Raw genomic sequence first — 26039 nt, forward strand, 5'->3', positions numbered from 1 at the left:
CCTCAGCACCTCAAAACATTCCTCCAAGAATTGCCCAAATTACACACACACACACCCCCCCAGGAATTGCCCAAATTACATGCGTGTGCGTTGTTAAAATGCCCCATTTGGGAGAACTCAGTCCCTAAAATACTGCACGGGCAGATACCATTAAGTGACTGTCCCCATGATTAAAACAAACTAGACGCATTTGCAAACATTTGCAAGTTACAGACCTCCTCAACAAGACTTTGTATTATGTGAGCATATTCATCCAGAATCATTTCCACAATAATACTTTATTATTCTCCATCCACCAGGATCTGAGTTATATGTCCGTGAAGAGGGAGAACAAGAGTCTAATGTTTTAATGTGCCTGGTCTCCCCACTCCCCCGTCTGAGATGGCTAACACAAAGACTTTCTTTACAAGATGCTTGACAGAGTGATAACACAGCAGTGAGAACCTGGTCTAATCACTCTTTAGTTCATGCCCCAATCTCTGCACAGTTTCTTCTTTAGTCTTACGACTTTTAGATGAAAAATCAATTGTATCTTTTTCTCCTAAATTTCATGGTCCTAGAGAAGACGCCAGTTTTATTAAAGATAACCAGCCCTGGGTACATGAGGAGGTTTGTTCTTGTCTGTTAGGAGTGCGTTGGTGATCTAGGGCAGGAAACAGCAAACTTCTTCTGTAGAAGCACAGATGGTCAATACGTTCAGCCTTGTGGGACACGTGGTCCCTGTTGCAAATCCTCAGCTCTTCCATTATAGCATAGGCAGCCCTAGACAGTACGAAATGAAGGAGCATGGCTGTGGAACAGTAAATTTTGATTTATAGAGACACACAGCCCAGCTTTGACCGTGGGCTGATCCCGATCTGGAGCCATCGACCTTACCAGTCTTCGGTGCAGTCTGGGGTTTGTTCTCTGGAGGGACTACCTTTACCACCATTGTCTTCTCCTGTATCCTTAATTGGCCCCTTCTAGAAGCTGATAGATCGCAGCTGGGGCTTCACGCAAATAAAGTGGCTTCAGCTTTTCCACCAAGGAGGTAGAAGATATTGAGGGAATATTTAAGAACAGGTATGTGGAGTAGCTGAGGGTCTACATGAAGCAGAATTTAGTAGGGTGCACCATGTATCCTAAGGATTTCCGGTCTTTCCTTCAGAGCTGGTGGACTCCCCAGCTCTGTGACAACTTACCATTCAGAAGCTTGTCAGCTTTGTATTCAGCGGCTTTCATCACACACAAGGTCCTGGGGTACCACGTGAATGCCTAAGGCTTGTAATGATGCCATCTCACCTGTGACTGGAGCAAGGCCTCTGGAGAGGGGCAGACCCCAGTTAGAATTGGGGCTTGCTGCTCTGTATCTCTGCATATTTAATTTGTCTGAAGTTTCTGTTCCCTAATGCTTTGAGGATCCAAATGTTGTTTGCAAAAAGTGCTCCCATGAGAGCTCTGTAGGGTTCTGTAACTGTGTTACATTAAAAAAAAAAAAGCCTGGAGGAACTTGGGGAATGCCTCAAGGACAGAGCTAGAACAGACCTTATCAGCAATAGGTCTTTCCCTGCACCTGTAAAATTACATCATTTTAGAACCTGAAGAAACTAGAGATGATGGAGTTGCTCTCTTATTTTCTTCATTAAACCCCTGCACCTGGTGAGACTGAGGGCACCCCCCCCACCTCTCTCGAGGGAGGGTAGGAATCTACTCCCTCAAGTCCTAAGAGACTCTGCCTCACGGTACCTGCTGGACGAGGCCATTTACAGCTCTACGAGTATGCGGGCCCCTCCTGCAAGTGCAGACTCAGCCGAGGTTTCTTGTAACAGAATTAGAGTAGACGGAGGCCCTTGGGGCGGGCTCCCAGAAGCCTGTGGTGTGTCCTTCCCTGGACTTGTGCCAGCCCACTCTCCACTCTGCAAGGGAGCCATAGTGGTCTTCACTGACTTCTCAGAGCAGTCGTTCATTTGTGTGGGGAATTTTCACTTTTGCTATCCCTCCTCTACCTTGTGTGTGTGTGTTTGCTTGGGGCTTTTTTGTTTGTTTTTGGTTTTTTTTAGAACAAATTAAAAACAAGCAGAGGCACAAGAAAAGGTCTTTCTCTTTGTTGCTGTTTGTTTATTTGGGGTTTTGGGTTTTTGTTTTTTTGTTTTTTTTTTTTTTTTAATTGTTGGGAAAGATTTGTTTAGTCCTATAGGAAATTAGTTTTTCAAATAAATTTCCTAGGAACTTGCTTATTGTACTTTGAATTATTACCTGAGGCACAATCATGGAAGAGTTCCAGAAGTGAGGATATGGAAATCAGATTGTCACAGAAAACAAACCACATTGGTTCTTCTTTGCATCTATTGCAGAAATTTGTTTTCCTTACGTGCCACCACCTGAAGTCCTTCTGTGTGGTTGGGGTTGATATCCAGCTCCCTGAAGACGCCAGTGTTGTCCATACTTCCCCTTCTCCCCATGTACACCCCCAGCTGGTATCTGTCAGCAGACGTCCCTCACAGGCCTCTCCAGGCTCCTGTAGTCTGGGATGACACTTGTGTGCAGACTCTAGTCACACAGTCTCAGTAAATGAAGGCTGAGTGTATATTCTCCTCCTGTATTGTGTTTTTAATTAGATGTTCTTTGCACTACTAATATGTAACAGAAATGTAAAAATATAAAATAGCCACAGTTACAACTACCTCTCGGAAAGGCCTGTCTCACTTCCACTCCTCCCCAGAAAAGGGTGAGAGCTGATCCTTGTTTATCCCCCTTTGTTGCTCAGAAAGTGGATATTAGGTGCAGCATCTGCACTTCCCTTTGCTCCTGGAACACTTTGCGTGAGTGTAGAGCCCTCCCTCATTCTTTTCCATGCCTACTGAGGAGCCTCTTGTGTGGGTGTGCCGTCATGAATGTAATCAGATTCTCATGGATGGACCTTTATTTTCACTCTTCTGCTTTTACAGACATTGCTGCAATAAATAATGTGTCTTTCATTTCCTAAATATGCGTAACTATATATAATATGTATAACTTTGGTGCATACTGCCCATGCCTTCTCCAGGAGCTGTAACCTATTGTTTTATCAACAGACAAATCTACTCACCGGCAGATACACCCTTAGACTTGAATTTTTGCCGGCTGATATATGACAAATTACAGTATCTCCGTGGAGCATCTTTTCCTAAGACCCATTTGCATTTCCTGTTCTTCAGGAACATTTCCTGTTCTGCAGTTTTTACTGAAATTTGGCTAGTGAAAATTCCACCTTCTTGGATGTCAGTCATTTTTTTTTTTTTTTTAGATTTTATATATTTATTTGACAGAGATCACAAGTAGGCAGAGAGGCAGGCAGAGAGAGAGGGGGAATCAGGCTCCCCACTGAGCAGAGATCCAGATGCGGGGCTCGATCCCAGGACCCTGAGATCATGACCTGAGCCAAAGGCAGAGGCTTAACCCACTGAGCCACCCAGGCGCCCCCGTCAGTCAGTTTTTTGGGCTGCATGAGATGGTAAGTTTTTGTTTTTCAAGTTGAACTGGCCCATATGAGAGCTCTTACAGCAATATCACATAGCAATGGGAAACTTGTTTTCAAACTGAGTTCTTGGGGTGCCTGGGTGGCTCTGCCTTTGGCTCAGGTCGTGATCCCAGGGTTCTGGGATCAAGCCCCAAGTCGGGCTCTCTGTTCAGCGGGAAGCCTGCTTCTTCCTCTCTCTCTTTCTGCCTGCCTCTCTGCCTTCTTATGATCTCTGTCAAATAAATAAGATCTTTAAAAAAAAAAAAAAAAAAACTGAGTTCTTCATGGCAGTTCCTTACTCATGATTTAAAAATAAACGTCTGTACCCTGCAGGAGCCACTTGGATGTTGATTTTTTGAATATGTCTGCATATGTACTCTGTGCTTTCTGTACCATCCTTCTATCCCAGGCTGCCTCCAGGACACCTAACCAAGGTCTCCTACATGCATTCCTGTAGCATTTCATTTGTCTTCTCATTTGCACTGAACTGCATAATGCAGTTCAGTACATTCGTAGTAAACTTGGATTTTTCCAGTGTAGATCTCCCCGATAGAATTGTGAACTTCGTGGGGTGTAGGGGCCCCATGTTGATTTGGTTCTCTCTTTAGTGCAGAACAGCGCGCGGTGTGCGTGGAGGGAGCTGTGGGGCGATGGAGAGAAGGCCCAGCCATCTGAACTGACTCCTCTCCGCTGTGGCTTTGCAGGTGAGGCAGCTCCAGGAGGATGCGGCTCGTCTCCAGGCAGCCTATGCAGGTGACAAGGCTGATGACATCCAGAAGCGGGAGAATGAGGTCCTAGAAGCCTGGAAGGCTCTGTTGGATGCCTGTGATGGCCGCAGGGCGCGGCTGGTGGACACAGGGGACAAGTTCCGCTTCTTCAGCATGGTACGTGACCTCATGCTGTGGATGGAGGATGTCATCCGGCAGATCGAAGCCCAGGAGAAGCCCAGGTAACCCTTCTGACCTCCTGGGTGGGGGGAATCCAGCTTGCTGACCCTGGGTGATTGTTAGAGGGATCTTCTAGAGAGAACCAGGGGTCTCTCCCAAAAGCTTCAAGGCCAGAGCTGGGGTGGTGAGGGGTTTGGAGGCAGCTTCCATCGCTTCTGTTTGCAGCACAGAGTTACCAGGGAACCAGGCACCGTGTTGTCGAACCCTCCTACTCCCCGCTCCCATGCTCCACACTCACTCCTACCCTCCTGCCCTTTGTCTGGGTCTCAGCTTCAAGCAGCCACATCCCCTGGGCATGACTAGCTCTCCCTCATCATTGGAATTGAGTTCTTTCTCTGTGCTTGAGATTAAAAGCCACTCAGGCCTTTTTCACATGCATTACCAAAGGTGTCTCTTACCCTCACCAATTGCTTAAATGGTATCTTGAGATGATTATTTAATATTTATTGCATGTCTTCTCTCTGGCCGTGTTTGCTGCAAGGCAGTGAAGAGCAACTGAAGAGATGACCAGGCTGGCACATACACGGCCTCCGTTTTCACCCCTGCCAGCTCCAGTCCCTGCTGTAATTGAGAAAAAGTCTTTTATTACTATATATATAAAAAACAATTACAGTTCCCAGATCAGGACTTCAGGTTTTGATCCATGAGAAGTTCTCACAGCTCTGTAGTCGTTGATTTCAAGCTGGTTGTGGCTCTGTGTACCTCTTCGTGCCTGAATAAGAGGGGTATCAGCGGCTCTTTGGAACACACGTGTCCTGAACCTTTGGCACTAACTCGAGAGGGTATAAAAGTTTGAACAGAAATCCAGTGGTTTTTCTGGCACCTGCCTGGCAACCATTTGGAATTACCGAGGTGTGTGCACATGCGTGTGTACATGCACATGTGTGTGCACGTGCGCGCGCGCGCACACGCACACACACACACACACACACACACACACACACATTCTCACAAATGAGAGAAGCCTTATTCCAAATGTTAGGTTGCATTGCTGGTCCTGAATCAGACCTTAAAGACATATGGTGCTCTTGAATGATTTCTTGCAAATTAATTGCATGTTTTGAAACCGATTGATTGATTGATTTCTTGCAAAATTAATTGCATGTTTTGAAATATATGTTTATTTGGAAAGCTTGATCTCCTAAAGGAGGTATTATTTTTCTAATTTTAGGGATGTATCATCTGTTGAACTATTAATGAATAATCATCAAGGTATCAAAGCTGAAATCGATGCTCGTAATGACAGTTTCACAACCTGCATTGAACTTGGCAAATCCCTGCTGGCGAGAAAGCACTATGCATCTGAGGAGGTAGGACAGCTCTTTGCTTTCGGGCCCCGGGGTGGACGCAGATGGTCTTAAGATGTAAGAGGACTTTATTTTGTCAGTACGTACGCTTGTGTGTTTGTAGAGACATACACAGAGAAATATATATATGCTTACACATATTTTGAAATTCTTTGTTCCTTTCCTGTGTGTGTGGATTAGTTACACAAGAACACTCTAGGCAATGAAGACCATTTCTGCAGGCCCCAGGTTGAATTGCCATCCTTTCTCACCTCCTTGATTAGTACTCATTCTGGGTGTCATTTCTTTTCTGTCTAATTTGAGTTAGGATGACGGTAGTAAAGAGATAAATGATGAGTCAGCATGTGGCCTCCTTGAAGGGGTAGGGTGTTCTCTCTGAAAGGTCACAGCTTTGCCCCTCTGACTGTCCATTTCTTCTTGAGTGTGTTCATCATCTGGAGCCCCAGAATCTGGAGGGGCCTCAGTGCATGGTTGGCCTCCTCATGACAGCAGCTTTGGGTGGAGACCAGGCTTCCTCTCAGCCCCTTTTAGAAGGCATGTTGCCCTGTTTTTTTCTCTAGTACGTAAATAGACTTGAGTGGTCCTTAGGTACTCCCTGGTTTAGTAGGAGTCTCTACAGAAAATGTGTTTTTCTTATGTGAAGTGGCCCATCAAGCGGAAGGCTAGGAGGATGTGGTACAGTCTGTTAAGATGTTACTGTTTTTCTCCTTTTCTCACAGATCAAAGAAAAGTTATTGCAGTTGACAGAAAAGAGAAAAGAAATGATTGACAAGTGGGAAGACCGATGGGAATGGTTAAGACTGAGTAAGGACCTGCTTAATCTTTCCTTTCTTTTTGGGTGTCCATCGACCACATGCAAGTTTAGTTTCCTGCTATGATTTGATGTGATATTATCACGTAATGATGTTTGGAGTTCTAAATGCTTCTTTCTTAATGCCTTAGTCAGCATTTCATGCTAAATATTTTTAAGTGTTTCCCTGTAGCACATGCATTATTTTTTTTTTTTAAAGATTTTATTTATTTATTTGACAGAGAGATCACAAGCAGGCAGAGAGAGAGGAGGAAGCAGGCTCCCCTAGACAGCAGAGAGCCCGATGCGGGGCTCGATCCCAGGACTCTGAGATCATGACCTGAGCCGAAGGCAGCGGCTTAACCCACTGAGCCACCCAGGCGCCCCTACATGCATTATTTTTTATCCCATGATTGATCTCACTGTTGTAAGTGGGATTTGGGTGTTCTTCAGGAACAGCATGGAATGACAATTTGGTATCTCCCTGGGAGAATCCAGCTGGAAGTCCCCTCCTCCTCTAGTTATCTTTAAGAGGAATTATTACTGCAGTCAAGAAAGTAGAAAGTCAGCTTGATTAGGTCTTATATCTGGTCCTCTTAATTGAAGGTTGGTAACTTTATAAAAGCTACCAGCTATAAAGGTTTTGCAATGAGCTGGGCATTATTCTGAGTCTTGTATATGTTTTTCTGTATTTACTCCCCAAGGGGATCTCTGAGGTAGTTCTAATTTTAATCTGATTTTCTAAAGGAATATGTGAGCTACCACAGAGTTAATAACATATAGTTTGGGGAATAGCATTTAATAATAGGTATGAACACTGAAGGGAGCCCAGCTCCAGCGTTATTTACTCTGATTCGCCATTCTGTGTGTGGGGCTTTGGGCTTTGTTAGTGTAATAGAACCCCATTCTCGGACACCAAGAGTGCTCACTGGAAACAGAATCTGGGGGCCTTGTCTAAAAGATTTGTAAAATGCCTAATGAAGGCACCTCACCCTTTTGGGTAGAACCCTCTTTTGAAAAAGAGATCCTGCTCTTGACCATTCTTTGGATAAGGATTTGGTTTGTATAAATTTTGAGAATTCCCAGGGCATGTTCACTTCAGCAAAGCCTGTATGAGTCCGCACTGTGAACTCGGCACCAGGTTGTATGGTGGGCAATCATGACGAGGGGTGAGTCCTTCTTGCAGTGGTGTCATCTTCTCATTGTGGCCTTGTTGAGGAGAGGCAGCTGGCAGCCCTGGGGACGCTGATATTGCCTACAATCCACTTCTCACCCATATGGCCCCAAGCATCACCGCTTGAGGTAGAGTGAAAAGTAATGCTGGCCACGGTGCAAAGCCAAGTTCTAAGCTGCCCCTCCCTTCATTGCAGGGGACATCCTGCTGTGTTTCCTCACATGGGGAGAGCAGAATGAAGACAGCAGTCCCCACTTTGTAGAGTGCTCCCCATATCCTTTCCTCCCTCTCAGCTCCCCCAGAGTAAGACCTCCAGCTACCACCCTAGGTGGGCAGTTGATGAACAAATGTCTGCTTCATCAGCATAGTCTGGTTGTATGTGGATTGAATCCCTTCAGGGCCCTGAGGTTTATCTCACTGAAGTAGGGCCAAGTGCATAGAGCACACCTTCTAGGCCTGCACTGTCCACATGTGGCTCTAAAGAACGTGAAATGTGGGGCGCCTGGGTGGCTCAGTGGGTTAAGCCGCTGCCTTCGGCTCAGGTCATGATCTCAGGGTCCTGGGATCGAGTCCCGCATCGGGCTCTCTGCTCAGCAGGGAGCCTGCTTCCCTCTCTCTCTCTCTCTCTCTCTCTCTGCCTGCCTCTCTGTCTACTTGTGATCTCTCTCTCTGTCAAATAAATAAATAAATAATCTTTAAAAAAAAAAAAAAAAAAAAAGAACGTGAAATGTGGCTGGTCCAAACTGAGGTGTGCCATACATATAAAATGTGTATCAGATTTCAAAGACAGAAGGAAAAGAAGTTTCGTCTCAATTTTTTTATATTGCTTACATGCTGAAATGATAGGAAATGGTAGTTTGATCTATTGGGTTATGTAAAATACACTTTTTAATTTTACCTGTTCATTTTAAAATGTTACCTATTTATTTTCTGTGTGGCTACTAGATGAGTTTAAGTGGGATTAGTAGCCCACCTCACACTTGGGCTGGACAGCGCTGATCTAGGCTATAGACTGGCTGTGCGGGCAGCTGCCACCAGGGGGCAGCGCCGTCCCCAACTGCCAGGCCCCCTGCGGGCCCGCCACTCACTCTTGGTACCCTGTGCAGTTTTGGAGGTCCACCAGTTCTCACGGGACGCCAGTGTGGCTGAGGCCTGGCTGCTTGGACAGGAGCCCTACCTATCCAGCCGAGAAATAGGCCAGAGTGTGGATGAGGTGGAGAAGCTCATCAAGCGCCACGAGGCTTTTGAGAAGTCTGCTGCCACCTGGGATGAGAGGTTCTCTGCCCTGGAGAGGCTGACAACGGTAAGTGGCCGCTGGGTGCTGGGAGTACTTAGCCTTTTGGTTCTCCTGGGCTCCTTCTTCCTGTTCACCTCTTAGATCAGAGAGTTCACATTATTGCTCTGTTTTTAGAGGCAGTGAGGACCTTCCTGAAATTGGCTGTCTTCTTGGTATAGAATCTGGGGAGATTGTCCAGGGCTGCTGCTCTCTCAGTTAACTTCCTGAGTACCTAGATTTGTGATCACTTTTATAATAGCTCCTTTCCTGGGAATTGATTGATTGGGGTTTGTTTTTCTCTCTTGATCTGCTTTTCTTGTATCTCAGAGAAGCTTTGGTTTGTAGGGGATCTTAGCCTTACAGTTTAATTCAGATTTTCAGAATTAGAATATCTATCAAGTAGTAGCTGGATCCTAGACCGTTGAGAATTCTCCCATTTCTGATCATTTTTTTCTGCCACCATTAAATTAAAGCTTTAGAATAAAGTTTGCTCACCGGTGTTTCCTCTCCTATGACCCTTGCACTTCTGGTAGAAAGCTCATTCTTTATGGTGTACCACAATGGAGTTCCTTCCAGTTTTTACAGTTCTGGGGATTTAAAACATATCTGCATAACTTGTGTGTTAAATGGACTATTTTTGGTGCATACATATGCTTGTGAAATGGTTTAGTTTAAGTTAGACTACTCTGTGGCTTTTTTTATGTGTTATTTGGGTTTGGGCTGAACACAGATGCCTACCACAGCACAAGAAGCCTCCTTGAAAATTATTGCAACTCTGTCTCAATGGTGTTTGTCTGAACTCTGACAGGAAGTCCAGTGTGGACCCTCACGCTCAGGTACTTTCTTCCCAAGCAGAGTTGAGTGCTGCATAGTTCCTGTAGAAATGAAACCCAGTGTCCCAGGGAGCACACAAACCCATGGCATAGACCTGCATCATCACTCAGGTCTGCTCCCTGTAGTTCAGGATTTTAGCTGCAGTTCCTGTGATCCCAGTGTCGTCTTGCTGGGTGTTAGGCCTTCTGCTTGTCCAGTGTGATCCAGGGTAGAAAACTGAGGCAGGAGAGCTTTCTGGGTTCCTCAAGAACCCTTTCCTTAAAAGAAGCAGAGTTTGGGGCTCTGCTGAACATGACCGTGTTTGCCTTCAGTTGGAGTTACTGGAAGTGCGCAGACAGCAAGAGGAAGAGGAGAGGAAGAGGCGGCCGCCCTCTCCCGAGCCGAGCACGAAGGCTTCTGAGGAGACTGAATCCCAGCAGCAGTGGTGAGTCACGGGCAGCCTGCACAACCGGAGTCTTAGCTTCAGTGGCACGTGGAGTTCAGGGAGCATCTTTGCTAAGCTTGTGCTACACTAGGCCTCTCCACACACCCTTCCTTTTAATTCTGTAAGGTATTTTGAATCTGTGTAAGATAACATTGGAGAACACAGACTTGTCCGCATCCACATTGCTGTGTAGGCGGCAGAAGTGGAATGTAGACAGCCCCCGGTACACGCATGCACATGCACACAGGCGCTCAGAATTTCCTTGTGACTAAGTGAATGGAGTGAACCACCTAGATTTCAGGGCACTGATAATGTGGTGGTGCTTTTTGCAAGTTTTTCACAGAAGAAAAAACAAATTATTCTGAAAAACTAATTACTATGCTGTGGTAAGAGCCCCATGCCAACCCTGAAGGCTGCCTGTACTGGGGGGGAGAGGGCATGCCTGTGGTCTTAACTCTCGACCTAGAGTTAGTTTGGAACACTTGGGAAGTTCCTAAAAAGAAATCACATTACATAAAAGGGAGTTGCGTATGTTTTTCTGAGAGAAAATCTGTAATAAAATTGAGTGATGTTGTTCTCCCTCATCCTCTCTGTTTATCTCTTTTTTTCTCCCCTTCCTTTTCTTCCCCTTCCCTCTTCTGCCCTCCTTCCCCACTTCATCTAACAGGGATACTTCAAAAGGAGAGCAAGTTTCCCAGAACGGTTTGCCGGCTGAACAGGGATCTCCACGGGTTAGTTATCGCTCTCAAACCTACCAAAACTACAAAAACTTTAATAGCAGACGGACAGCCAGTGACCAGCCGTGGTCTGGACTGTGAAGTTCACTACCATTTGTCAAGAACCACTCTTTCCAAATCCTGTTGGTTTGACTTTTGGCTTCCACTTCTCCCATAGTGTTAAAATTTTCCTTAATTCATAGGTTTCCTTGGTTTCATATTTGTTTGCATTTAATTCATGTTTATTTGAGTCTTTTAACTGATGAATGCTCAGTTGCCTTAAAGCAACATACTTACTTTTTGTTTATTTATTGTGAGCTTTTTACTTTATTAAGATTTTACAGCGAAAGCCTTACATGAGTAATTGAAATTAAATGAGATTACAGCAAAATGAAGAAGAAAACTAGAATCCGACAGGTATGACACATCCAGTTATACTAACAGGGTGCAATGCTGCACTACACGTACCCCCTTTACAGATGTCATTAACCTGCCATAGTTTAATAGGAACTAGGAAGACTGGTGTTTGGGGGAGGAGACTCTCCGTCCTAGGATTAAAACCTTAAGTCAGCCGTGCTTGCTTCGGCAGCACATATACTAAAACCTTAAGTCAGCCATGTCACATTCCATGAAAGACGCATTTATTGTAAACAACAAAAAAGTCCGGGGGTGGGGGGTGGAGTTGGATCTACTTTTGGAAGCTCTCTTAATTTTAAGCACAAAACCTGAAATGATTTTGAGATCCTTGGATTATTACTTTTTCCAAATGAGTGCCTCTCTTTTTTTTTTTTCTGCCAAGACCTGAATTGAGAAATTGCGAGCTTACTTGCTGCAAATAACGCAGCCAGCCTCAGGAGTGAGGTGCCTGCTGACCCTGCCGCCACCGTTGTCTTGGTCACTGGCAGCACTGCCATGACACCCAGCATGGCAGGGGGCAGCGGGCAGCATTCCTCCGCAGGTTTTGGAAGCCTGCCTACCAGACTTCCGGGCCTCTCCACTCAGTTGATAACTTCAGGGTGTCAAACTCTTTATAAATTTTTCAAACAAACGGATCAAAAGCCGTTCTGGTTCACCCTAATTACTTGAACGATGCACTTGGTGGACCACCCCTAGGAGCCATTGGATTCTGCCTGGCTTCAGAAGTAATTGTAGCATCTGTGTAGACAGAAACTCTATTGTATGTCTCGTACAGATCTTCTCATTTATTTTTCATTTTCTTAAGACTTTTTTGTGGGGTTCTCCATTAAGGAGTATTTTAGGATGGCATTGATAGACCACCAGCAGGGATTGAAAATGTTTTAACAGAAATTCTATTCCTTAGGAATAAAAGCTTATGAAAGAGGTGATTTCCTGGTACTGATACAGACAGAACAAAACCAAATCCATACTACATTCAAGCCTTGTGAAACAGTCACTTACTCATTTGCCATATTTAGATGTTAGTGGAATCAGAAACCTGTTTTGATATGTGTTTTCCATGAGTTAAGTCTGATTTGTCTTTTCATTTCATGATGCATGTCTTTTTTTTTCTTTTGTCAGGATAACATCATATAGCATCTTGTTTGTTTTTCCTTATTTCTATGTACATATCTATCTACTTGCAACTGTAGATGGGTATATAGATAGATGCCAAGCTTCTTATGTTCTGGGGGTAGTGTGCACCATTATTGGGTCTCTGCCTTAAAACAAACCAAAATTCATTTTAGAAAAAAAAAACTACTGCTTTATCTTTGGTCATAGGGAGCCCTGACATATTTCTGGCTCCAGATTCTGTGTCATTGATCTATGTGTATATATGTGATGTTTCCATATATATATGTTTAAATTTTATATCATCTGGTATGATACCCAATTTTATGCTTTTTGTATTTAGAAGACAAAAACAAGCACAACAGAAAGAGTGCAATGATGTTTTTGGCATTTGTTCTCATGCCTATTTTTATCTAGATTTTTAAATTGTAGCTTGCCAGAACAAGTTTTTTATTATAATTGGATTGGAAGAAGAAAAGCCTTTTCATTCTTTTGAGTTGTGGTGCAGAGACTCAAGTTAATGAACTTGAAAATAGTGTTGCTTCATGCACTTAGAAAACCAATCAGGTGTTTCTTGTGCTACTAGTTTTCATGTTGCATTCATGTTCACCTCCTGATACAAAGATCTCAGGTGTACCCAGCCACTAAAGCACTCTGGACTAATCACTAAAGAGAAGCAACATGGGGTGGGGGTTGGGGAGAGATTCACGTGTATGATCATAGCACTATGATTTGCTTTTGATGTTTGTCTCTAGTGGTGTTTTGTCTGTTGGCATGCTTCAGCACATGTCCATTAAAAATCATTTTGTTCCTTTTATTTTCCTTGTTTTCTTGGTTTAGTGATTCATTTGCATAAACATTAATTATCTCTGCATACTGGTTTGGGGTTTTCTCTTTCCTTCTAACTCTAAAGAAAAAAATTTTTGCTGCAGAATTTCCCCTAGAAGAGGCTTCCCTGGCCTTCGCTCACCTTGAAGTCTGATCCAGTGCTATCACCGTTAGCCTGTTCTCAGCAGATGCTGCTCCCTCCAGGTCACTGCTGTCACTAGCAGTTTCTAAGCCACAGCTGCAGCACTAATTTTTTTTCACCTGATTTCTATAAACACTAACCCTGTGTCTCCCTAGACTCACACCTGGCACAGGCCTTTCAGACCAAACTCACACTTCCTTCCCACCAGAAGTTTCCTGAAATTCCACACTAGAACAGATTTGTCAACTTTAAAATCCACCCACTTTCTTCAGACTCAGGGTTTTGGTTTTTTGGTGGTCATTTCCCCTTCTGCATCTTTCTTTTAAAAGTGAAAGGAAAGAGAAATACTGAAGTAGCCTGTTGCTCCTAAGCACATGTCTACAGGTATCACATATGAGGCCAGGGTGATCCCATGTCCGCCCCCTTTCCCGTGCCTTCCTTGCCTTGAGTCCATTTTCCACATTGCTATGTGGGTAAAGGGTGCCAGTCAGAAAACACCCTTAAATTGCAAAGCCTCTGGTCTCAGCCTAAATCCTGATGCTGACAGTGAGAGTTTGTATAGATGGAAGAGAAACTCATGGGTCCCACCCCACCACTTAGCTAAGGCTTAAACAAGTGATCCCGTTCCTGAGAGTTGACATATCTGAGTGTTGAAGCAGTGGTGGTCATTCTCCCATTTCTCCTGTTGAAGTTGTTGCTGCTAACTTGTCATTTTGGTTCTGGGCAGCAGTGGTGGGGGATGTATCTAATGAACGTTGCCATTGACACTTCCATGTTTGTCTGTGTAAGAGGGGTCCAGGTTGTCTGTAATCCACTAAAGTGTCAGCCACACCCAGCTTTAGTAACTTGCTAATCCCGCGCCCTGGGTGTATCCGCTGGGGCTGCGACAGTTAATGGTACACAGTTGATGGTACACAGGCTGAAAGCGATAATGAACCGAGACCCTACTGCATTTCCAAAGCCGAAAAGCCCTGAGGGTCACAATATAAATGAGCTTGGGAAGGAACAGCTCCCGAAGACGTCTCCAGCCTGACAGTCAGAGCCGCGGGAAGCCTGGCTGTTTCTGGGCTTTCTCGTCTCAGTGCAGCAAGGCACCGTGATCGACCAACACGTGATGGGGAAGGCCCTGGTTCTGTCTGTGTTTGGGGGTAAATAGCCGTGTGGTGTTGAGTGACTGTGATTGGCTTTTCCAGCTCCTTTAACACAAACTACAACCCACTCACGATACAACTCCGGCAGATGTGGTTAAATTGATGTTTGTGGACTTGCCTCATTTCCTTCCAGCTCTTAAGTTCCAAAGTCTAACTGGGATGGTAGATGTGAAATGCATGATTGTCGTCCTAATTTCTGCATGTGTTGATGACGATGTTATTGAGGGGTGGGGGAGGAGAGCCAGAGAGCATTTTCAGAAACTGGAGGCCTTTTCTTTGCCTTACTCTGGGGGAATGCTGTGTCGTTCTGATAGAGTTGTCTATCCATCTGTTTGTGAATGCCCTTTCGCTTGAACTTCCGGCTCTCCTGGTGGCGTCCTTGGTGTGAGGTGGCTGCTGTATAACGTCCACTCTCTCCTATTTAATATGTGTGATTGTTACTGTCGTCCTTTTGTTTTTAAAGTAACCCCAAGAGGAAATGATCTGAGTTACATTAGAGAAAATGGATTGATCCGAGGAACAGAGTGCAGTAAAACTCATCCTGGCATTTCGCTTTTCTCATTTCCCCGTAAGCGGGCGGGCATTAATCCCTTCCCACCTTCTAATGTCCTCGGTGTCCAGCTGGCTTTGTGGGATGTTGCAACGGTTTTACTGTACTGCCTCGATCTGTGCCAGGCATTTATACACAGCCACGTGTGCGAGTCAGAGCGTTTGTGGGCACCCCCGTGGCTCACGGGGTCCGCTGAATGGCCTCTCCACTGTCCCTAGATGGCGGAAACGGGGGACACAAGTGAAATGGTCAACGGCGCTGCAGAGCAGAGAACGAGCTCAAAGGAGTCCAGCCCCATCCCCTCCCCCACCTCGGACCGCAAAGCCAAGACTGCCCTCCCGGCCCAGAGTGCTGCCACCTTGCCGGCCAGAACCCAGGAGACGCCTTCAGCCCAGATGGAAGGCTTCCTGAATCGGAAGCACGAGTGGGAGGCTCACAATAAGAAAGCCTCAAGCAGGTGAGAGTAGCAAATGCTGAGGCAGTGAGATGGGAAGTCAGCCTGCTCAAGGTCAAGGCCCCCGTTTGCTGCTTAAAAAGCCCAAGGAGTGTGTGCTTGGGAAGTCCATTTATTCTTAGGTTCCTGGGTGTCACTTTTTTCTTGGGACTGACATTGGAAAGTGGGAGGAGAGTGCTTTTGATTCACTGAGAGAAAGAAGATTTATTAAGCATAGATGGGAATAGCAAAAAGTGCCCTTAGTAATTCTTCCCTGAGAAGAAATGTACTGAGTGGAGGTTGGAGAATTTATCTAAAGCGAAGTGTTTTGTGGGTTTTTTTTTTTTTAAGACATTCATTTCCCCTGCCTTTTCTCCATATCCATGTTTATATTCACTATCTTCCAATAAGCCCTAGTTTCATTATCTCTATTTTATAAGTGAGAAAACAGAGGCTCTGTGTGATTAAAAAGCTCACTCTTTAGAAACTTGGTATGCGGCATAGCCTGGATGAAATTTGTATCTGATGCCAAAGCCAATGTGCTTAACCAATAAACCGTTCTGCCTGGAACCACCACGTATCGTTGTACGGGTTGTACATTAGGCCAGGAAATCCCCATCTCAGAGCTACCATCCACATTAAGTACAACATAAATTTTTATGTTAATATAGGTGGATGGCAGCACAGTGTCTTCTGATAAAATCAGTATATCATGACAGTTTGCCATATACTGGGGGAAAGGCTCTCTTTTCTGATTCATCCCAAGGTACTGCCAGTGCTAGTGGCCCTGGATCTGCCTTTCTGTCAAGTCGTGAAGCCCCATCAGGATTAAAACTTTGGTGGAAGAGCAGCTGTTTCAGGACAGGCATGTTTCAGATGAGTCAGCCCTGTCCAGCATTACCACAAGAGGGTACTACAGCAAAGAGTACCAACACCAACAAAAATCTTTCTTGAGAGCCAAGAGTACCTTTGTGTAATAGAAGAGGGCGCCATGTTTTTCCCCAAACTCAGAGAAGTAGCCCTCAGTCACCAGCCACTGTAGGACACCATCCCAGCAGTCCGTGGAAGAATTTTGTTATCTTGTTTGGTTTTAGCAGAATTTAGTAAGGGGTTTTAATTTTAATAAGGGATCACCATGTGGTGTATGGTTGGTTTGCATATTAATCACATTCTTAAATTCTTTACAGCAGTGTGGTCTAGAACCCTGATGTTCTTTTCTTTACTGCTCAGGTCCTGGCACAATGTTTATTGTGTCATAAATAACCAAGAAATGGGTTTTTACAAAGATGCAAAGACAGCTGCCTCTGGAATCCCCTACCACAGCGAGGTCCCTGTGAGTTTGAAAGAAGCCATCTGTGAAGTGGCCCTTGATTACAAGAAGAAGAAACACGTGTTCAAGCTGAGGTGAGAGGGGGCCATGTGTCTTGGTTGCTGATACTAGGTGTATTCTGACTCTTGGGGTTGGTTTTTCCAGGCAGGTACTCTGATCATTCGGTTCCTCCTCTCTGCTATTTTAAAAGAAAAAATCACCAGTGAAGCTAGTGTAGTTTGTCCCATGTCTCGTGTATGGCCTGTCACCAGGCTCCCTGTAGTTAGTGGTGCAGCTCAGCCTTGAAGAAAATGAGCTTTTGTTTTGATAAGCTGGAACTTACTTTTCCTTAAGACAAGGTGAGCTGTTCACATTTTAAGGAGGCATAGAAAAAGAGTTTACCCATTTTTGCAGCTTATCCAGACCCAGGAGATGCTATTCTTTGCCCACAAGTTATCTGGAGCTGGGTCAAGTGAGTCATCCTGGAGTTGGATGGAGATAAACAGGAAGTACATGTGTGAGACCCAGGTCTCTGCTCCCCTGGCTTGCCCAGTGGATGGTTCCAGTTGCTTCTGGAACCATCTAGTTCCACATGTCTCTAGCTTGTAGAACACATACACCTCCCCAACAGAGTGGATCCAGGCTCAGAAGTTCTTATACTTGGAAATGGGCGGAAAAGCCATTTCATCTTGAAAAATGTAGAAAGTTAAGTGTGTCTATGGTTAGAATGTTAGTTTAATACTAATTTGATCTGTTACTTTGGGACCTGAAGAGCTTTGGTCTTCAATTAGACATTTGTGTCCTGTCAGTTGGACTAGGCCACAGACTACAAATGAGGATTCCAAAGGGGTGACTTCTTGAGCTCTTTCAAGGAGCACCGGAGGCAGGCTCCTCAGGACTTGGAACCCTTTACACAACGTGAAACAAGGTGCAGACAGCCTGGCTCCCTGGCTGCCTCCCTTCTTTTTTCTCCCTCCATGCAGCTTCACAGGATCAGGGTTTTGGCAAAGGGCACTGAACCCTCCTCCCCGCCAGGAACACTCCTTCCTCTGTACCGTAGTGAAGTGAATGAGTGAACTGTCCAAACCAGTGACTTTTCCAGTGTCCTAGGGATGGCCTTGTGGGAAGTTTCGTTCACTATGTACTATGTAAGAGGAGAAATCTAAGGAGACCTTTTCTATGTGTCTATTTAAAAATTCTAGTATTTGGGGGCGCCTGGGTGGCTCAGTGGGTTAAGTCGCTGCCTTCGGCTCAGGTTGTGATCCCAGGATTCTGGGATTGAGTCCTGCATTGGGCTCTCTGCTTTGGCAGGGAGCCTGCTTCCCCCCCTCCCCCAGCCTTCCTCTCTGCCTACTTGTGCTCTCTGTCTGTCAAACGAATAAATAAAATCTTAAAAAAAAAAAAAAAAAAAATTCTGGTATTTGTAACCATGGGGGATACAAGCTCTGTAGCAGACTTTCACAAGAACTCATACTTTTTAAAATTCCAGTATAACTAACAGAGTATTTTATTAGTTTCCAGTGTACAGTATAGTGATCCACGATTCTCTACATGTCTCAGTGTTATCACAATAAGTGTCCTCTTAATCCCCCTTACCTATTTCACCCATTGCAAAAAATAGTTAAGAGTCTATTTTTTGGTCTCTTTTCTCTGTGTTCATTTGTTTTGTTTCTTAAATTCCATGTGTGAGTGAAATCCTACAGTATTTGTCTTTGACTTATTTCACTTAGCATTTTGTAGATTGCACCTATGTTGTTGCAGATGCCAAGATTTTGTTCTTTTTTATGGCTGAGTAATACTTCAGTGTGTGTGGGTGTGTATAAGTACATATATACCACATCTTCTTTATCCATCTCTTGATGGACAGACACTTGGGTTGCTTTCATAATTTGGCTATTGTAAATAATGTTGCAGTAAACACAAGGGTGCATAGATGTTTTTGAATTAATGTTTTCTTTTTTCTTTGTGTAAATACCTGTAGTGGAATTACTGGATCATATTGTTATTCTGGTTTTAATTTTTTGAGGAACCTCCGTACTGTTTTCCACAGTGACTGCGCCAGTTTGCATTCCCACCAACAGTGCTCAAGGGTTCCTTTTTCTTCATATCCTCGCCAACACTTGTTGTTTCTTCTGTTTATGACTTTAGCCATTCTGATGTGTGTAGTGGTGACATCTCATTGTAATTTGGATTTGTATTTCCCTGATCATGAGTGATGTTGAGGATCTTTTCATGTGTCTGTTGGCCGTGTCCATGTCTTTGGAGAAATGTCTGTCCATGTCTTCTGCCATTTTTTAGTTGGATTATTTAGGTTTCTTAGTGTTGAGTTGTTTGTTTGTTTGTTTTAAGATTTATTTATTTTAGAGAGCAAGAGAGCACAAGCAGAAGGGGGAGAGGGAGAAAGACTCTCAAGCCGACTCCATGCTGAGCATGGACCCTGACATGGGCTCAGTCTCACAACCCTGAGATCACTACCTGAGCTTGAAACCAAGAGTCAGACGCTTAACTGATTGCACCACTCAGGCACCCCACTTGTTTATATATTTTGGATATACAAACCCCTTCTTGGATATTTCATTTGCAGATGTCTTCCCCCATTCAGTAGGTTGTCTTTTAGTTTTGTTCATTGTTTCCTTTGCTGTGCAGAAGCTTTTTATTTGGATGTAAGTTCCAATAGTTTATTTTTGCCTTTGTTACCCTTGCCTCAGGAGACCTATTAGAAAAATGTTACTACAGCTAATATCAGAGAAAGTACTGCCTGTGTTCTCTTCTAGGATTTTTATGGTTCCATTGGTTTTATTGGTTTCATTGAGGTCCTTAATCCATTCTGAGTTTATTTTTGTGTATGCTCTGAGAAAGTTATCCAGTTTCGTTCTTTTGCACACTGTTGTCCAGTTTTCCCAATAGCAATTTTGAAGAGACTTTTCCCCCCATTGCATATTCTTGCCTCCCTTATCAAAGTTTAGTTGACCATATTATTGTCAATAATTGGGTTTATTTCTGGGTTTTTTTCTTCTGTTCCATTGATCTGTGTGTCTCTTTTTGTGCCCATACCATACTCTTTTGGTTACTACAGCTCTATATTACTTGAAGTCTGGAATTGTGATACCTCCCATTGTCTTGTTACTTTTCAAGATTGCTTTGGCTGTTAGGGGTCTTCTGTGGTTCCATACAAATTTTAGGATTGTTTGTTCTAGTTCTTTGAAAAATGTTGTTGCTATTTTGATAGGGATTGCATTATACGGACATTTTAACAGTATTTGTTTTCCCAGTCCATCAGCATGGAATATCTTTCCATTTGTTTTTGTCATCTTTAGTTTCTTTCATCAATGTTTTGTAGTTTTCAGAGTCTTTTACCTCCTTGGTTAAGTTTTTTTCTAGCTATTTTACTATTTTTTGTGTAGTTTTGTAAATAGAACTTTTTTAAAAGATTTTATCTATTTATTTGAGAGAGAGAGCGCACGTGTGTGCACAAGCAGGGGGCGCAGCAAGCAGAGAGAGAGGGAGAAGCAGGCTCTGGATGCATGTGGGACTTGATCCCAGGACTCTGGGATCTGACCTGAGCCAAAGGCAGACGCTTAAAGAACCGAGCCACCCAGGCTCCCCAGGACCTTTTTTTTTTTTTTTTTTTTTTTTTACGATACTATTTTTAAGTAAACTCCACCCCCAACATGGGGTTTAGACCCATAACCCTGAGATCAATAGTCCCGTGCTCCAGCGACTGAGCCAGTCAGGCATCCTGGAACTGTTTTCTTAATTTCTCTTTTTGCTACTTCATTATTCCTGTATAGAAATGCAACATGTTTCTTTGTATTAATTTTGCATCTTGAACTTTAGTGAACTCATTTATCAGCTCTAATAATTTTTTGGTGGAGCCTTTAATGTTTTCTATATATGTAGCATCATGTCATCTGCAAATCGTGACCATTTTACTTCCTTATCGGTTTGGATGTCTTTTGTCTGACTGCTGTAGATAGGACTTCTAGTTCTACGTTGAATACCTGTGGTAAGAGTAGACATCCTTGTCTTGTTCCTGACCTTAGGGGAAGAGCTCTGTTTTTCCCCATTGAGGATGATATTAACTATAGGGTTTTCATAGATGGCCTTTAATGTGTTGATATATGTTCCTTCTAAACCTGCTATTTTTGTTGTTGGTTTGTTGATTTTTTTAAGTAGGCCCCAAAAGGGGCCTGAACTCATGAGCCGGATTTCAGGAGTTGCACACTCCACTGATTGAACCAGCGAGGGCCCCTAAGCCTATTTTATTGAGGGATTTTATCATGAACAGATGGTTGCACTTTTTCATATGCTTTTTCTGCATCTGTTGAAAGGATCATAATGTTTTTGTCCTTTTTCTCGATGTGATGTATCACATCGATTGATTTGAATATTGAACCCTTGCATCCCAGGAGTAAATCTCACTTGATCATGGTGATTTTTTAAATATATTATAGATTTGGTTTGCTAATATTTTGTTGAGGTTTTTTTGCATCTCTGTTCTTCAGAGGTACTGTCCTATAGTTCTCTTTTTTTGTAGTGTCTTGATCTAGTTTTGGTATCAGGATCATGCTGGATTCATAGAATGAATTTGGAAGCTCTCCTTCCTTTAGTATTTTTTGGAATAGTTTGAGAAGAATAGTTTTTAACTCTTCTTTAAGTGTTGGTCAAATTTACCTGTGAAGCCGCCTGGTCCTGGCCTCCTGTTTGTTTGTTTGTTTGTTTGTTTGTTTTTAAGATTTTATTTATTTATTTGACAGAGAGAAAGATCACAAGTAGGCAGAGAGGCAGGCAGAGAGAGGGGGGGGAGCAGGCTCCCCGCCGAGCAGAGAGCCTGATGCGGGGCCTGATCCCAGGACCCTGAGATCATGACCTGAGCTGAAGGCAGAGGCTTAACCCACTGAGCCACCCAGGTGCCCCTGGCCTTCTGTTTTTGGAAGTGTTTTGATTACTGACTCAATTTCTTTGCTGGTAATCAGTCTGTTCAAATTTTCTATTTCTTCCTGATTCAGTTTTAGAAGGTTGTACACTTCTAGGAATTTGTCCATTTCTTCTAGGTTGTCCAATTTGTTGGCATCTAAGTTTTCATAATACTCTCTTAGAATCCTGTTTTTCTGTGGCATCAGTTATTTCTCTCATCTTTCATTTCTGATTTTGTTGACTTTTTTTTTTTTTTTTTTTTTTTAAGAATCTAGCTAAAGGTTTATCAATTTTGTTGATCTCTCTCAGAAACCAACTCTGGTTTCAGTGATCTGTTGTATTGTTTCTTTTACTTTTTGCCTTAATCTTTTTTTCCTTCCTTCTACTGGTTTGGGGTTTTGTTTGTTCAGTCCTTTAAGTGTAAGGTTAAGTTGTTTATTTGAGATTTTTGTTGGTATTTGAGGTAGTCCTGTGTTGCTATAAACTTCCCGCTTAGAAGAGCTTTTGCTGCATCTCAAAGTTTTTAGACTTTGTATTTTCATTTTCATTTGTCTTCCTGGATGTTTTTGATTTCCTCTTTGATTTCTTGTTTGACCCATTTGTTGTTTAGTAGCACGTTATTTAATTTCCATGTATTTATGTTCTTTCTAGGTTTTTGGGTGTTTTTTTGTGGTTGATTTCTAGCATCATAGCATTATAGTCAGAAATGATGCACGATATGACTTTGATCTTTTTCAATTTGTTGAGACTTGTTTTGTGGCCTAATATGTGATCTACTCTGGAGAATGTTCCATGTACACTTGAAAAGAATGTGTATTCCATTGTTTCAGGATGGAAAAACCAGATGTTGATATGTTTGGGACATTTTTGATCCTTCCAGTGGATTGAAACATTTACTGGCCCAATAACATAGCTTCTTGATGTTCAGGGTGCTGTTGCTGGGCCTTTGTGAGTCCCAGGCACAGCTGGTGATGTATGTAGAGCTCCAGTGGACATTTCTGGTAGGATTCCCCTGGCATGATTATGTCCCACATAGGTTTTGGGAATTTGAGGGTTTTATTTCTTCCTAAGTCAAATTGTGACTGACTTTCTTCCTTCAACTTACAGACTAAATGATGGCAATGAGTACCTCTTCCAAGCCAAAGATGATGTAAGTTTTTAAGATTTCTCTGAATACTTGGGCTTTTGCAAGTATTTATTGGCACGATAAGCTTTATTTTACAGTGTTCCATATATGTATAAGTAATGATCAGTCATGGCTTCTGTTATCTGGTCTCCTCAGTCACTAACAACTGGACGGTGTTCAGTTCTCTTTGTATCACTGGGAGGCAGAATGGCATCTTAACTGTCTCCCTGGTGTGTCATGAGGGCTGATACAAGGACCCTGAAGTTGATGGAGGAGAGCTTGCCCACTGCTTGTAGTGGATGAGCACAGTGTGTTGGCGGGGGGGCTTGGGGGGAGTCCAAGGACAGGATGTAGATCTGAAGTCCAGTCAGGGGCTCCCTGCAGCAATTCACTACCATCAAGCAACCGTTTCATGGTTGTACTTCTTGAAGGGGGAGAGGGTCTGCTAATGAGAAAGTCATGTATGTAGTGCTTTGGATTTGAAAAACCAACTTCTAAATTCATTCAGGGTTATATGTCAAATATACTTCAGTTTTTTTAAGAAAAGTTTAAAAAATAAAGGGGGGCGGTGCTTCCTAGCAATGGAGACCAGTCTTCTCATTCTTCCAAGTTTGCAGGACCACATACTAGATTGGTGAATTTCAGGTCCTGTAAACCAAATTCTCATGAGAGCTGAACCATGTTTCCTCTGCTAAGGGTCGTTTGGGAGCTGTTTGCCTCTCAGTTAGCCAGATGCCCCCATAGGCTAGATGCACTGTTCCCAAGCCTTCCAACTGATGGAGGGCGTATGTTTGGGCAGATGTAGTGAGGATGTTTTGAGCCTACCCCTCCTGCTGAGTCTCATCTGTGATCCTTTATCCAGGAGGAAATGAACACATGGATCCAGGCCATCTCCTCTGCCATCTCCTCCGATAAACACGAGGTGTCCGCCAGCACCCAGAGCACGCCAGCATCCAGCCGGGCACAGACCTTGCCCACCAGCGTTGTCACCATCACCAGCGAGTCTAGCCCTGGCAAGCGGGAGAAGGACAAAGAGAAAGACAAGGAGAAGCGGTTCAGCATTTTTGGCAAAAAGAAATGAACTCCTTTCCTTCACCTCCTGCCCTTCTCTTACCTTTTCAGTGAAACTCCAGCATGCAAGCTCAGAACCAACACATTACTCTCTGTGCCTAATGTTCTTCAATGTGGTTAATTTTTTTTTTTTTTTTTTTTTTTTTTTTTTTTTTTTTTTTTTAAATTTATAGAGCATTTCTGGGGGGGGTGGGGAATACACCTAAACACTTTATCTCCAAGTTACAAAAGTTTGAGGTGCAGAGGGAAGACCAGATTTTTTTTAATGAAATTATATAGATTAGATCTCAATATTTAAACTGTTCCTCAATTTTGTGAGGCTGCGTTGGAAATAACCCGCCTCTAGTGCTGTTGGTATGCAAGGCAGCGGTGCTTAAACAATATTTCCTGTGCTCACCAGAGACAAAATACCAATTCCCTGACACCATTCTCTTCCATTTATTTCCAGTGGTTACCTTGAGTCTCGACTATTAGAAGTGCCCACGATGGGTCTAACAAACAGATCGTGTATTAGGATCTTGCTGCAGCCACAGTGCAGCTCCACGTTAAATCTACAGACCAAACCGTTTGTATCTGGCATCACTTACTAATAACACCTGACATGCGGCTTTTCTGCATCACCTGCAAGGACAGTTCAGAATGTCGGTATACCGGTATATGAGAAGGAATAGAAACTGATACTGTTTTAAATAATCTGTAATTTCTTTTTTTTTTTTTTTTTTTTTTTTTTTTTTGCCGAAATACATTATATTGTATGTTTGAGATAATTCTAGTACAAAATATAATAAAACTAGATGTATAATAAACCCTTTAAATCATTGGTAAGTGTACAAGTGGAACTGAAGCATTTACTGGACAAAGTAATGTTACTCTAATGGTTACTTGCTCGTGCGTTGCCACACTGTGTTATAATTTGCTTCATTACCTTTGCTATTTGATACATAGTGTGCATTTCTTTGTCACTGTAACGATTGTAATGACAAATTTTCATCTTACTGCACAATCAAAATGGCATCGATAGGAATGAACTCCAGAGGCTGGGCCTGAGCAAGGAGGAGGTCGCTCAGGCTTGGCGCTCAGTCGTTTGACCTGTACCTCTCAACTTTTGCCCTGTTAAATATATGCTATGTCATTAAATGCTTTTAAATCTAGCACTGCGGCTAATTGTTGTCTTTTCTCTCCTGCGTACATGCCATGTAGGGAAACTGCAAAGCCAGAAATAGCAAATGGGAAACATTAGACCATCCATCCGGGTTCCTGTTTTGTGTTCCTGAGTATGTGTGTAGTACACCAGCTTTGAAAACTACAGCAAATAGAATAATAAACATGAGATATTTTGCAGCTACACATACAGATTTTATCTTTTATTTATGAAAAAGTTAACTTGCTAAGCCTGAGTACCGAGGAAGCTGTTGGCAAACTTTTTCTGTAAAGGGCCAGAGACAGCAAATATTTTAGGCTTTTGTGGGCTAGACTCTGTCCCTGGAAGCTGTTTATCATGGAATACAGAGGCAGCCATTGAATGATACATGAAGGAAAAGGCATGACTATGTTCCAGTAAAACTTTATGGACACAGATACAAATTTTATGTAATCTTCACATGCTATGCAATATTCTTCTGATTTAAAAAAAAATAGTAAAATGTAAAATCTATTGTATATAGATCATACAAAAAACAGATGGCTGGTCAGATGTGGCCCATGGGCCCGTTCAGTGATACCCAGCATAGGATCACAGGTTAGATATGCATGTTATACTTGTCCCTTTTTTATCTGGGTACATTAACGCAGACCATTTGCATATTTTCTTAACATAGAGCAGCCACGGGATGCTAGTATTACGGGCTTTCAGTAAACTGTTCCACAGAGGCCCATGCCTACTGCGATGTCAGTCCTGGGCTCCACAATTGACTGGCATTGGAGCTTTCTGTAACCCCAGAAACAGACCTTGCCATCTCTCACCCCTTCCTCTCTCATGCACCCAAGGCCATTTAACTTTGTGTGACATGCCTTTGCCCTTCCTTACCTTCCATAAA

At 43.3% G+C, this 26039-nt stretch overlaps 1 protein-coding gene across 3 annotated transcripts in view; it reads left to right on the top strand.

Moving 5' to 3' along the window:
* LOC111147902 (spectrin beta, non-erythrocytic 1) overlaps window positions 1-24142 on the top strand; it is a 197217-nt gene extending 173075 nt beyond the window's left edge. For 2 of the 3 annotated variants that reach the window (XM_022504166.1, XM_022504167.1), the window contains 10 exons: window positions 4183-4427; window positions 5597-5735; window positions 6452-6536; window positions 8803-8999; window positions 10118-10230; window positions 10898-10961; window positions 15366-15604; window positions 16811-16984; window positions 22914-22956; window positions 23795-24142. In XM_022504166.1, coding sequence (XP_022359874.1) covers window positions 4183-4427; window positions 5597-5735; window positions 6452-6536; window positions 8803-8999; window positions 10118-10230; window positions 10898-10961; window positions 15366-15604; window positions 16811-16984; window positions 22914-22956; window positions 23795-24013 — 1518 coding nt within the window. In that variant the 3' untranslated portion in view covers window positions 24014-24142. Of the gene's footprint in view, window positions 1-4182; window positions 4428-5596; window positions 5736-6451; window positions 6537-8802; window positions 9000-10117; window positions 10231-10897; window positions 11049-15365; window positions 15605-16810; window positions 16985-22913; window positions 22957-23794 lie in introns of those variants that run through there. The other variant, XM_022504169.1, reaches the window with a different exon arrangement.
* The last annotated feature ends 1897 nt before the right edge of the window (window positions 24143-26039 follow it).

The sequence above is a fragment of the Enhydra lutris genome, unplaced genomic scaffold (genome assembly GCF_002288905.1).
Source record: "Enhydra lutris kenyoni isolate GAN:26980312 unplaced genomic scaffold, ASM228890v2 scaffoldscaffold18, whole genome shotgun sequence".
Classification (NCBI taxonomy): Eukaryota; Metazoa; Chordata; class Mammalia; order Carnivora; family Mustelidae; genus Enhydra; species Enhydra lutris.